Source organism: Eublepharis macularius, chromosome 2 (genome assembly GCF_028583425.1).
Source record: "Eublepharis macularius isolate TG4126 chromosome 2, MPM_Emac_v1.0, whole genome shotgun sequence".
Lineage (NCBI taxonomy): Eukaryota > Metazoa > Chordata > Lepidosauria > Squamata > Eublepharidae > Eublepharis > Eublepharis macularius.
Window position 1 is genome coordinate 98286598 of NC_072791.1, and position 13166 is coordinate 98299763.

Sequence of the window (13166 nt, forward strand, 5' to 3'; positions counted from 1 at the left end):
AATTCTCTAGGAAATACCTGGAGATTTTTGGGGAAAGGGGCCTGAGGGGTGGGTGTTGCCTTCTGACACACTTCCAGTGATGTCAGAGGGTGTGACATATGCTAATGAGTTATGCTAATGAGTTCCTGCCGTTCTTTTTCTACGAAATGACCCCTTTTTAATCTAAAGCTACTACTATTGCTGAGCATTTTATAGTATGCATTAGACCACATTATGACAATAATAAACATCACAGCCCATCCTCAAACTTACTAAGCTCATCTGCTACTTCATCAAGGCAAATTTCATTATTTTTCGACAGATTGGGATAACTAGGATAGCGAGCTAAAAATTTGTGACACAGCAATCCTAAGCTTTTCTCTTTACGACTTGGTTGGGATTTTTCATATTCGTCTCCTGATAAATGCTCCTGCATACAGAAAAGGAAAAAACACACCAATTGGTAATGTCTTATATACAAATATTAGGATCCGACAGATTTAGTGCCAGCATCGGTGATGAATGAGTAATACCAAGTGCCTTTTCAGAGACAGCTGGTAAGCCTCAAAATAATGGAACTACCATTCAGTGTCTGCTATGTAGAAGCTATAAACCCTAAAAATAGATTTGAAGTTTAAAACAGAGACTGGAATTAAGCAACATCACTTTCCTAGCTACTTTTCAAGCATATACTTCAGAATAAACCCCACTGGCATTTATAAAAAAACAACAAATAGCATAGCAATATTTTGCCTCAAGGATTTCACTTCTGCTGTCCAATAATTTTTTCCCTTGTTCTCGACTTCTGATCTCAGGACTAGCGGCACTGATCAACATTTTAAGGTTAGCTGTTGGTGTCCATGGATCTCCAGAAGAGATTTCATTAGGCTTTGGTGGTGTTGTCAGATGGCAAGAAGCAGCAGGCTGGATCTCTGCCAAGAACAAATTGGATGTAGCTGACTGTTTCAGAGGAGTTTTCACGGTGTTTTCATGTGGTTCAAAAGACTGATTTTCCTGAGCCAAAAACAGAAACAGTGAGACTCAAAATCAGGCATAACAACCATGTTGAAGCAAAACTGTTGCTATTATCAATATACCGTCAGTATAATGTTTAAAGCAACATAATACCTGTTGTCAAAATACACACACAGGTGTTTAACACCTACCATATTGTATGGAACTGTGTCATATGCGTAATTTTACTTTTGGGAGAAACAATACAGTACAGCAGGGCTCATTTGGAGGGGGAATGCACCAGAACGCTGTTCCAGTAGTTCCCCCAACCCCCGCCCACTTGACTTTGAAAAATTTTGGGCAGTTTAGGCCTCGATTGCGGCCGAAACGGCCTGGATCGTGTCAGTGCCGGGTGGGGGAATGCTTCTCTGCCCAGTAGCAACCTGATCCTGGCCATTTAGACCTCGATCCGGGCCAAAAGACCCAAAATGGCCATTTTCAGCCATTTTGGGCCTGTTCCGGCCTGGATTGTGGCCGAAACGGCCCAGATTGGAGCCGAAACCATCCGGATCGGGTTGGTGCTGGAGAGGGGAATCCTTCTCTGCCCGGCACCAACCCGGTCCCAGCCATTTAGGCCCCGATCCAGGCCAAAACGGGCACAAAATGGCCTTTTGGGGCCCGTTTCAGCCTGGGTTGGGGCCAAAACCATCCGGATAGGGTCGGTGCCGGGAGGGGGAAGCCTTCCCCGCCCAGCACTGACCCAGTCTAGGCTGTTTGGCCCCGATTTTGGCCCACCTCCAGAGGAAGCCTGTTCTAGTGAGGGACTGCTCTAACTGTCAGGAAGTTCTTCCTAATGTTTAGTCGAAAATTCTTTTGATTTAACTTCAACTCGTTGGTTCTGGTCCAACCTTCTGGGCAACAGAAAACAGCTCCGCACCATCCTCTATACGACAGCCTTTCAAGTACTTGAAGATGGTTATCATATCACCTCTCAGTCATCTCCTCTCCTGGCTAAACATACTGAGCTCCTTCAACCTTTCCTCATATGATTTGACCTCCAGACCCCTCACCATCTTCATTACCCTCTTCTGGATATGTTTCAGCTTGTCTATATCCTTCTTAAATTGTGGCGCCCAAAACTGAACACAATACTCTAGGTGAGGTCTAACCAGAACAAAGCCATAACCTCACTTTGTGTGATCTGGACACTATACTTATGTTGATACAACCCAAAATTGCATTTGCCTTTTTACCTACCACATAACACTGCTGATGTGTGTCGTCTACTAAGACCCTTAGATTCTTTTCACACATAATACTGCCAGGACAAGTCACCCCCATCCTATAATTATGCATTTGATTTTTCCAACCTAAATGCAGAACTTTACATTTATCTCTGTTGAAATTCATTTTGTTTTATTATAGTTTTCCAGCCTGTGAAGATTATCCTGTATCCTGACTCTGTCTTCTACCATATTTGCTACCCCTCCCAATTGAGCATCATCTGAAAATTTAATAAGCATTCCATCTATTCTATCCAAATAATTTATTTTTAAAAATGTAGAATTTTTCTGCATTCAAACATCAGAGCGCCACATGGGGCATAATGACTAGTTTTAAACTAGGGCACTCATATCTCATTAATCCTCACCTTCCCCCTTCTGCTGCAGCCCAAAATGCCCCCTGCTGTTCCTGGTGATTTGCATTGGCCCTCACAAGTAGCATTTTGGGACTACAAGGAGAGATGAGAAATTCACACCATGGAAAGTTGTTCTGTCCACAGAACTGTTCCACTTGGTCTGTGTGTTTTACTGCCCCTTCTGGTTTTACCATTTGTCAAGTTAATTTTTAAGTTGAAATGATACATATGTATTTTATCCCTGGTAAGGTCTTGAATTGTATAGTTTTTTAAAATCTTCATCAACCACTATGAAGTCTGCTTAAGAAAAAAGGGAACACATGAATACATTAAAGAAATAAATAATAAAAAGTCATGATAGGCTCCTGCATTACATATGCTTTCATGATATTGAGTTTTGAACACTGGTGGCAATACACATTCAGATACTGTCTTACTGTATTTTTGTACATAAATATTAGGATCTACTTTTTCAATACAAATGTTCATGTAATCACACGTTGGTTCTTTTTGAATACTGAATTTCTGTAAGGGAGTTTTCTCTCTCCTTTTTACATTTCTCCCCTGTATTTACTGATTATATATATATATTGTAGTTACCAATTACCATAGTGCTGGCTTCTGGGACAAACTTCAACAAACTTACCTGATGCTTTTGAGTCATATACAGTGGTTAGTGAAATTATTCCTCTTCTCCCAGCAACCTCTGCAAATACCTTGCCACTGCATGGATGCATGCGGCAAGACATTTGACTCTGAGAGAGGTAGCTGTACATTACTTATTTGCCAAAAGGTCAAACTAATATTTGAGTATTTACTGAAAGCAACTCAATAGATCTACAACAGAACAATGACAACTCTGGAGCAGCCTCAGTTAGTCTTGGGTAGGACAACTGCACACATGCACAGGTTTCTCTGGCCCACAAGTCTAACACTGTTGGCACCAGAGAACAAATGAAGGAGAATACAAGAATCTTAACAGTCTCAAATAACTTACCTTATCTTCAGTGCTCATTTTGCCACTCTAAACTTCTTCACAGTTACTTCAGTTGTACAATTTCATTTAAATATGTCATATACTTTTTCACTGCGTAACATTTTGAGCAATCTAAGACAAAAAAAAGTGTCACTTTGGGAGCAAAATGAGTTCACATCAGTGCCTTCAACAAGGATGACAGGGAAAAATATTATTGAAGTTGCTGAAACAAAGTTGAATCGGGAAGTGGTGCAAAAGTTCTTGACAAACAGGAAACAAATCACAGCACAATTTATAGTAATTTACTCAGAAGTAACTACCACTGGCCCTGACCTGGATGGCCTAGATGAGCCTGATTTTGTCAGATCTCAGAAGCTAAGCGGGATTGGCCCTCATTAGTACTTGGATGAGAGACCACCAAAGTACAGGGTTGCTAACCAGTGCCAAGCAATCTGAATGTCTTGCCTTAAAAACCCTACGGGATCACCATAAGTCAGCTGTGACTTGACAATACTTTCAACTACTACAACTACCACTTTTAACAAGACTTACTGTATCGTAAATATGCTTTGATTGTAGGGATTTTTCCCTCTGAAGTAAGAAGAAGTCCATGGTTAGATTATGTCAAGATGAACCTCATTATTGAATTGCAGTCAGCCCCACCTCATCATTCTTTCTGGTACTAATTTACATAGTTCTCATTCAATTTGTGGCACAGGTCCTTCAGCTCTTGAATAATGCTGAAAATGCATTCATACATCCGTTGATAAAATTTTCTGGGAATGAGAAACCTCAAAGAGATGCATTAATAAAAGGATAAGACTATGTACTGTAAGACTATGTCTGTAGCTTTAAGTATAACCCTACTGGATGGTTTCAGTGTTGTTTAATATGTTAGTCTTAGAATTTCTTCTGCTCTAACATTTCTTCAACTCTGTACTGGATTCCTGCTAGTTTTAAATGCTAGTTTGCAAATTGCATTGATATATCCTATTACATTGTTTATTGAATGTCTTTGAAATTGACTGTACTGACTTACATTGTGTAATCTGTCCTAAGTCTCAGAGAGAAAGGTGGACTATAAATAACATAAATAAAATTAAAGTTGAGACCACATCATAGCCAAGTAAACTGATAAAAGAAAATAAATAAATGCACTTGTGAAAATGATGTACAAACACAGAGGAACAAATGGGCAAAAACAGCCTGCAAATAAAGGCTCAAAATTTCTAGGAATGACATGTGGAATGACATACAAGTTACAGGAACATTTGTACCTCTATAAGATACATCTGTCTGCCCTTCCCTCCCAAATCAACCAGGACAGTTTGTATGTGTTATGTGCCATCAAATGTCAAGCCCCAAAACTTACAACTTCCAAAACATCCTATCAATGTGCAGTTTTGCTAAGATCTTGTAAACTGAAGGCCATGGATTCCTTTATTGAATCAGTTCACTCAGGCAATAATGTTGCCATTTCCTTGCACTAACAGCCACAGTGGGTTAAACAAGAAGCTCCCAGTTAGTGCTTGCAGGACTGCAGTTGAGGTGACATCCAAAGGGTGAACAAAAAAAATGCATCAAACCAAGTAACCTGTTCATTCAGTTGGTAGAACAACATTTATAGAACAATCCCAAACGGATTTACTCAGAACTATTCTATGTGGCTTACTCCCAGGAAAATGTTCTTAGAATGACACCATAGAACAGAGGGGCAAGACCATTCAATTAACCCACAATATGCTGAAATAAAGCACGCATACTGTAAAGACATTACCTGGAAAGCGTCTTATGCAGAGGGACACAGAACCATGAGAAAAAAGTGTTTCCTTTCTGCCTTACTTCAAGGAATATGCAGCTAGTTGTACTTTCAGTCACTGACCAGATCGAAACTTGTTTAGCTTGTAGAATGGTGTCCTCAGACCTTCCCAAGAAAATATTTTGGGGTGGGGTCACCCCCTCTCTGTTATTTGGATCTGGCCAATACACCTTCTGTGATGCCTCAGAGATCCATTCTGGTGATACTGATCACAAATCCCAAAATAATTGAGTTGGCCGTTTGGCAATGAAGAGTCCAGGAGCACTTCAAAGACAGGCAAGTTTCCTGTGCCAGAAACATTCGCAACCAGAAGCAACTAATTATGCTCTTGCCTACCAACTGATCTTTACAAACATAAGTGCCTTCATGTTGTTATTTACTATCGTCAGTCTTTCTCCTGTATGTGTACGAAATGGAAACTTGCAGAAAAAAACTAATAACGGACAAAACACACAAGCGCACACGAGTAGACTCAGGCCCCTAACTTGAAGTGTTTAAGAGCGCCATCCGAAGCAGAGTTACACCCTTCTAAGCTCGTTGACTTCAACAGCCTTCGAAGGGCGTACGCCTGCTTAGGATGGCTCTGTTGGAGTGCCAAAGGACGCTTCATATGAGACCAAATCCCGGGATCGTCTCCCACCCGTCCCTAAAGATTCCCACGAGGGGGAAGCCATTTATCTGTCCCCTCCCGGGCCCCACACTTCACCCCCTTCACTCCGCAGCCTTTTCCGTTGACTCACCTGGTCCCCACCCAGCACAAAACTGCCCCCAGCCCCCCGATTCGCCCGCGCTCCTTGCCTCGGTCCCGCCCTCTTCTGCCGCGCCAAGCGCCCGGCACTGCTGACTGGCTGCTGGAGAGAAGGGAGGGCGGCTTTCTGGGATCCAGCTAAAAACGTTTGGCGCCACCAAGCCCGCGAACGGGATCCTTCCTGCTTTCCAGCTAGCTTCAACCCGGCTCCTCCACTGTCCCGCGTTAGGTTCCCCCAATCGACTAAGCCCGCGAGCTCTCGTGCTTCCTCCGCCTGGAAGCTGCTGGCTCTCTCGGCCAGTGGCAGCAATTTGAATTTGGCCCGCGGAGATGGGCCTGGTAGAGCTACAGGGGAGGTGAAGCCCAAGCCAATCAGATCAACCCGGACTTCCAGCTCTAGCCAATCGTTGGCCTTCTCTGTCCTCCCACAGATAGGAGGGGACGTTCGGGGGCGGGGCGGGGCAGGTTTGGGGCTCCCTTAGAGCGAAGTTCGAAGAAGTTTGGCGCGTGCGGACGGCGCGAGAGGGGCTTTGGGTTCACCGCTGAGGGCGAGGGCAGCCCTCTTCCGCCAGTCGGGGTAGTGCCAGGTTCTCTGGAGTGGGACCAGCCTAACGCGCGACGTTAAAAAGAAGAAGAAGAAGACCTAAGCAGGAACAGAATGTCGAGTCACCAAAGCCTTTCCCTTGCAGTCAAAGTTAAGAAGCCGGTCTGTCACCAGGACCGCCCTCGGCGCCTGTCTTTCCTTTTTTGAAAAAAAATGAAGCGAGATTGGCCCTTCTTCTCCAAGAGTGGGTTCTGAGGCACTGCAAGCGGAAACTCCTCAGAGCCCGACCGTCCCAGGCCCTCTCATCAGAGCACTTTTTAGCTGAGGAAACGGCACTTCGGGGGCATCGTCGTTCAAGTTCTAGTGAACACCCGTACAGTGTTGCACATCTGTTTTTATTATGTTGCAGTCCCTGCATGTACAGCTGAACGTGTGGTTGAAACCCCATGTTCATCCAGGTGCTGTTCCCTAGATTCATTTGTAAAGTCATGGTGTTGCCTGTTTCTTACAAAGTTGTGCACAGACAGGCAGGATGTATGTGTGTTCACTGTAACATGTGAACTGGGCATACAATCTTTATAGGTAGTGGTCTGGGGGTAGGGAGATAATACTGGTTGCATATTGCACATCAGCTAATCTCAGTACATTGAGGATAGAATATCTAATTGATGGCAGGGAGAGCAGGCTCCAGATCCTTGACTGTGGGTGAATCACTGTCATCCTACCCCACCTCAGGGTTTATTGCAGTGATAAAGGGGAAAATGTCCACATGTTTGTCCTTGAGTTCTTTAGAGGAAAGGAAACAAAAGGGAGCAGGGAAAGGAATAGTTCAGCTGCTCATCAGGAGGAGCTTTTCTCTCAGTTCCTACCCCATCGCCTTAAACCATCTGTGGAGTAGGAGTCGTTTTTGTATTCTTTAGGAATAGTCAATGAGGATAAACAACAAAGTGCAACTTTAAAGACTAACAAAAGTAATATGATTGTCCAAGTATAAAAACTTATGAAAGTTTATGCATTAGATTTTCATAATATTTTTATGATATAAAATACCATTTACGTTTTTAATGTTCTTAAGGGTAGTGCACAGTCCTGTGCATGCTTACCTGAGAATAAATCCCATTGAATTCAGCAGAACTTTGGATCCTGGGATCTGTGAAGGCCACTCCTTGTACGCTGGATCCTTGCCCATCTTGGTTCTTAAAATCATGTAAATATGACATGAATGAGCCCTTGATGTCTATCATAGATCAATCAATAACTTAAGGTTCCTTCCCTCGGCCACTCAAAGAGATGGTTACCTGCCCACTACTTAAATAACCATCCTCTGGCAAAACAAAATCTCCATACTTTAATGGACAGAGACCCTACCTCCTTTGAATTCCTATTGATAAAAAATAAATACGCAGCCAAAGGAATGATACTGTTTATTTACAAATTGTTAAACAATACAATTTGGACAGTGCCTACAACACAACAAAAAGCTTGGAGCATAGATTGTAAAAAAGAACTCAGTGACAACAATTGGAATTCAATTTGGTCATCAGATCTGTATGCATCTAAGTCTTTAAACATCAGATTACAAACCTTTAAATTAGTCAACAGATGGTACATAACTCCTCTGAACCTATACCATTACAAATCAAACAGTAATCCTAAATGTTGGAAAGGTTGTAAGGGGAATGGCACTTTTATCCGCTGCTGGCGGTCCTGTGTTAAAATACAAGCTTACTGGGAAAAGATAACAGACAATATTGCAAAAATTACAGAGCATAACATACTGTTAAACCCAGAACTTATATTATTAAACTTCTGGAATAACCTTTCAATTGCACCACTGAGGAGAAAGCTGATATCACTGCTGTTATATGCAGCCAAAGCTTTAATTGCTCAAAATTGGAAATCTGATAGCGGTCCCTCAATTGCACAATGGATTCAAAAAATATGGGACGTTATGATAATGGATAAGATTTCTGAGCAGCTAATTCTAAACGACAACTCCAACTTCCAACCTTGTTTTTTGGAAAAATGGTTTCCTTTTTTTATTATGTAACTAGTATTGTATCACCACATCTCTCTGCAAAAAAAATATTCAGATTTTGTGCTCTACTAATAATGTATAAGTCAGCATTGTACTTTGACTTTACTTCAATGGACATTGCTCTAATTATGGCTGGTTATTGTTCTTTTATTAAGATGTTTAACTTGTTGGTTGTATAAAATTAAATAAAGTAATAAAAAACCATCCTCAGACAAAAATTGATTTGGCCAATTATCTTCCACTCTCCAACCTGCCATTTCTGGGCAAAGTTATTGAAAGAGCTGTAGCAGACCAATTCCAGGTCTTCTCAGATATCTGGTGCTCTTGACCCCTTTCTTTCTGGTTTCAGGCTGGGCTATGGGGCAGCTTTGGTGGCTTAGTTGATGACCCCCATCTGAATAGAGACAAAGGCCATGCTTCTTTGTTGCTTCTCCTGGATCTATCTGCAGGCTTTGATAAAGTCACTCATGCCACCCTGTTGAGGTGTTTGGAAGCAGAAGTGGGTATTAGGGAATGTGCCTTGGACTGGTTTAAATCATTCTTCATGGAATAGACTCAAAGGGTTGCTATTGAAGACAAGCTCTTTTCAGTTTGGGAACTGCCTTGCGAGGTTCCATAGGGTGCAATCTTATTCCCCGTGTTATTTGACCTCTTTGTAAAGCCTTTAGGAGAAATAATTCATAGCTTTGGAATTAGATATTATCCATAAAGGGATGATGCCCAGCTGTAAATCTTTCCATCGAAATCCTCTGGTGATGCTGTAGAGGCCTTAAGCTTCTGCCTGAATGCTGTGGTCAAATGACCAAAAGTGAGCAAACTGAAACTGAACCCAGACAAGACAAAGGTGATGCTGGTTGGGAAGGTGGAGATATTGAAGGTCATTGTACTCCTCACTTTTGTTTGTGTTCAGTTGACCCTTGTAGATTCTATTAAGAGCCAAGAGGTTATACTGGATCCAGCATTTCTGCTAGAGAAAGTAAGTTAACACAGCTGCAAAAAATACCTTCTCTGAAATCCTTTTAAACCAGAAGATTCCCCCCCCACACACACACACACACCTTGACATGACCAATCTGGCCACCTGAATCCATGTCACAGTAATATCAAGACTAGACTAATATAATGCACTCTACATAGGTCTTCCCTCAAAATCAGCTCTGAGACTCCAGTTGGTATGCTGCAGCTCAATTATTATCAGGAGCTAGATGAAGCATGCATATTACTCCCCTTCTGCAGTCACTCCATTGGCTTCCCATCAGTTACCAGGCTCAATTCAAGGTTTTTGCTATCACATATAGAGCCTTTCCTGGTCTTGATCCCACATATATACAGGACTTCTCTTCCCATGCTCTGCCATGGCAGCTTTAATCATCTGAATGGGACCTTCTGCAGGTACTGCCCAGCAAATGGGCAAAAACCACAGCTGACAATATACATGCATTTTCTGTGTTGGCCCTCATCTTATGTAATGGTCTGCCTGAGGAGGTCAGGAAAGCTCCCACTGTCCTGGCTTTCCACAAACTGAAAAACTGAATTATTTGGGAGGGCTTTTTTACATAGGCAATAGGACTGTCCTATAAAAAATGGTTACGAGAAATGCATTGGAAAGGAATAGGGACTGTAGACTATACTACTGTGCACTGTGGCACAGTGGATAAGTAGTTCAGCTACGAATCAGCACTCTATTGGTTTGAATCTCTTGACTGTCATGAGTTAAGTATGTGGCCTTGGGTAAGCCACTCCTCTCAGCCCCAGCTCCCCAGCTGTATTGTGGGGATAGTAACAACACTAATTTGTTCACGACTCTGGGTGAGGCCCTAATTTGTCTAGAAGAGCAGTTTGTAAGCGTTGTTGTTGTTGTTGTTGTTGTTATAAGTATGGCCCTACTAAATAGTTTTGTGTTGTGTAATATGTAATTTCAGTTTGCTTAAGTTTTGTTTCTTCGTTTTCAGCTCTGTATCAGATTTCTGCTTGTTTTCAAATTTCCACAATTCCTACCCTATTATATTGTCCCAGCCATTGATTGTACTGACTTACACTGTGTAACTCACCTTGAATCTCAGTGAGAAAGGTGGACTATAAATAGCATAAACAAACAAACATATTTCTGAGTAAGCACCTAGAATTGCAGCAGAGTTCCCTGGCCACTATCTTGTTGCAAAACAGCAATATTGTGTTTCATAATGCAAGGGAAAAATCCAATTCTGATGTAACTAAGGCCACACAATCCTGAGAATGCTTTGCTGGGAGATCTCTTTAGGACTGCACTCTCTGTGTGGGTCATGCTCCCAATAAATATTTGTGACTGATCTTAGTTATCTGTTTTCCTTTGGAGATCTTATTGGCAAATCTGTTTTGTGTTTAGATTGTGCTTCAGCTGATTTAAATTATGTAATGTTGTTTGCTTGTTAGACATTTTCTGACTCTCCTATACTGCACTTTTAAAAAGAATAATTATGCTATTAGACAAAATCAAAAAGAGTCCAGTAGCACCTTTAAGACTAACCAATTTTATTGTAGCATAAGCTTTCAAGAATCAAGTTCTCTTTGAAACTGGTCAAATATAGAAGCAAAGGAATGTTTTGGTTGCATCCTCCCTCTCCCCCCCTAATTGCACCTTCTCTCTCCTCCCCTCCTCCCCCCTCCTCTTCTATATTTGACCAGTTTCTGTACCATGCATCTGACGAAGAGAACTTGATTCTCGAAAGCTTATGCTACAATAAAATTGGTTGGTCTTAAAGGTCCTACTGGACACTTTTTGATTTTGCTACCACAGACTAACACGGCTAACTCCTCTGTATGCTATTAGACAGTATTTTTATTGCAACCTGTAGGGTAAATACTGTTCTGAGACATAACATAAGAATGTAAGAGGTGCCCTGCTGAGTCAGATTAGTGGTCCTTCTTGTCCAGCTTCACACAGTGACCAACCAGTTGCCCTGAAGGGCCAATAAACAGGGCTTAGAGGCAAATATCTCCACTAGATGTCTTACCTCTGAGGTGTGAGGGATTAATTTCAGTTACTGTGCAAGCGTAAAAACACTTGCAAGGCAAAAGGAAATGAAACAAAATTCCTTTACCAGAATTACTGTGCAGCTGTACAGCTGACTTGACTTGCTACGCAGGAAAAGTGACTCTGAGACTAGGGAAACTGAGTCTCAGCTCACGAATGATTATGTCTGTTAAAAACTAAATGTTCACTGCAAAGTTTTTAGCATCAGCTCTAAGATTCTTTTTTTCTCAGTCATCACTAGTCCAGACTGTATCAGTATATACATTAAGAATTTTTTTATTCCACTGTGTGCCACCTTGTACTACCTGCATTGAATTTCATCTTCCATGTTGTTGCCTATTCTCTGCTTTCTGTTGTTTAACCGATTTTTAATCCATACTAGGACCTGGTGAAGAATTTCCTGCATCTCCTCTGGACTCCTTTTAAAAAAAACTGTGTTATATTTGTGACTTTCAAATCCTCTGGTAAGAAGGCCAGTTTTACTGACAAGTTAATTTATACTGGTTTGAAGATCACCTTGGGTGTATGCTATCCAGACCCATTAGTTCTTCATTTATTAGTCTTAGAACTTCATACCTGCTCATTTCTGTTCGACTCAGTTCTTCTGGCACCCTTCCTCAGAACAGTGGAACTAGTAGTTCAATTCTTAGAATGAAATCTGGCCACCAACTAGTTTTATGCATCGACTGAATGGAAACTATTTGAAATGTATTCTAGTTGTTGATATAATATGTCTTAGACGCAGTTGGGCCATAAAGCCCCATACCTACCTGTCCTAAGTACATTTTCTCAGAAGTAAGTTCCACTGGAATCAGTGGGATTTACTCCATATTAAAGATGCTTAGAATTGCAATCTAAATAATTACTTGTAAATACCATTGCTGATCTTGAAGGCAAGTTCTCAGATCATTTGTTTCCAAAGTAGTCCCATTAATCCAAGTGAGAATTTTCCAGAAAAAAGTAACTTGAGGACTGCAGGTTGGGGATCACAATTCAATAAAGTGATTCTATAAACACATTTTTTTTCAATAGCACTTGCTTCCAAGCAAATAAACTAAGGATCACAGCTTCTGTTTCTAGTACCATAATCCTGAAGTATAGGCGGAGTTAAGATACCTCTTTAAATATGTTTGCTATTTCTAGATACCACCAGCGAAAAGATGTGGGAAATTCTGCATAAGAAACCCATTTGTCTTGAATAAGCTGATCTGGTTATTAAGGTAGGCCCTGGTGGGATGGATATTTTCCTTTTAAAAAGAATAGAATGTTTAATATCGTACCAGTTTGATGTTTTAATTGTTGAAAAGCGCCAATAGTTATTTACTTAGCAGATAATTGATGTTTGTAAGTATTTTCTGAAGATAAAGTAAGTATTGTTTTGTATAAGGATATAGGTTATGATGTATTTGTTCAGATTTTTATCCACCCTTCCTTCAGGAGCTCAGGATGTCCTATG

At 41.3% G+C, this 13166-nt stretch overlaps 1 protein-coding gene across 6 annotated transcripts in view; it reads right to left on the minus strand.

Annotated features, from left to right (window-relative positions):
• The window catches only part of E2F8 (E2F transcription factor 8), a 29367-nt gene extending 23201 nt beyond the window's left edge, over positions 1–6166 (minus strand). For 3 of the 6 annotated variants that reach the window (XM_054971753.1, XM_054971749.1, XM_054971754.1), the window contains exons 1-3: positions 3570–5988; positions 733–993; positions 253–409 (exon numbers count right to left, since the gene is read on the minus strand). In XM_054971753.1, coding sequence (XP_054827728.1) covers positions 253–409; positions 733–993; positions 3570–3587 — 436 coding nt within the window. In that variant the 5' untranslated portion in view covers positions 3588–5988. Of the gene's footprint in view, positions 1–252; positions 410–732; positions 994–3569; positions 5989–6107 lie in introns of those variants that run through there. The other 3 variants (XM_054971751.1, XM_054971752.1, XM_054971750.1) reach the window with 3 other exon arrangements.
• Between the last annotated feature and the right edge of the window lie 7000 nt (positions 6167–13166).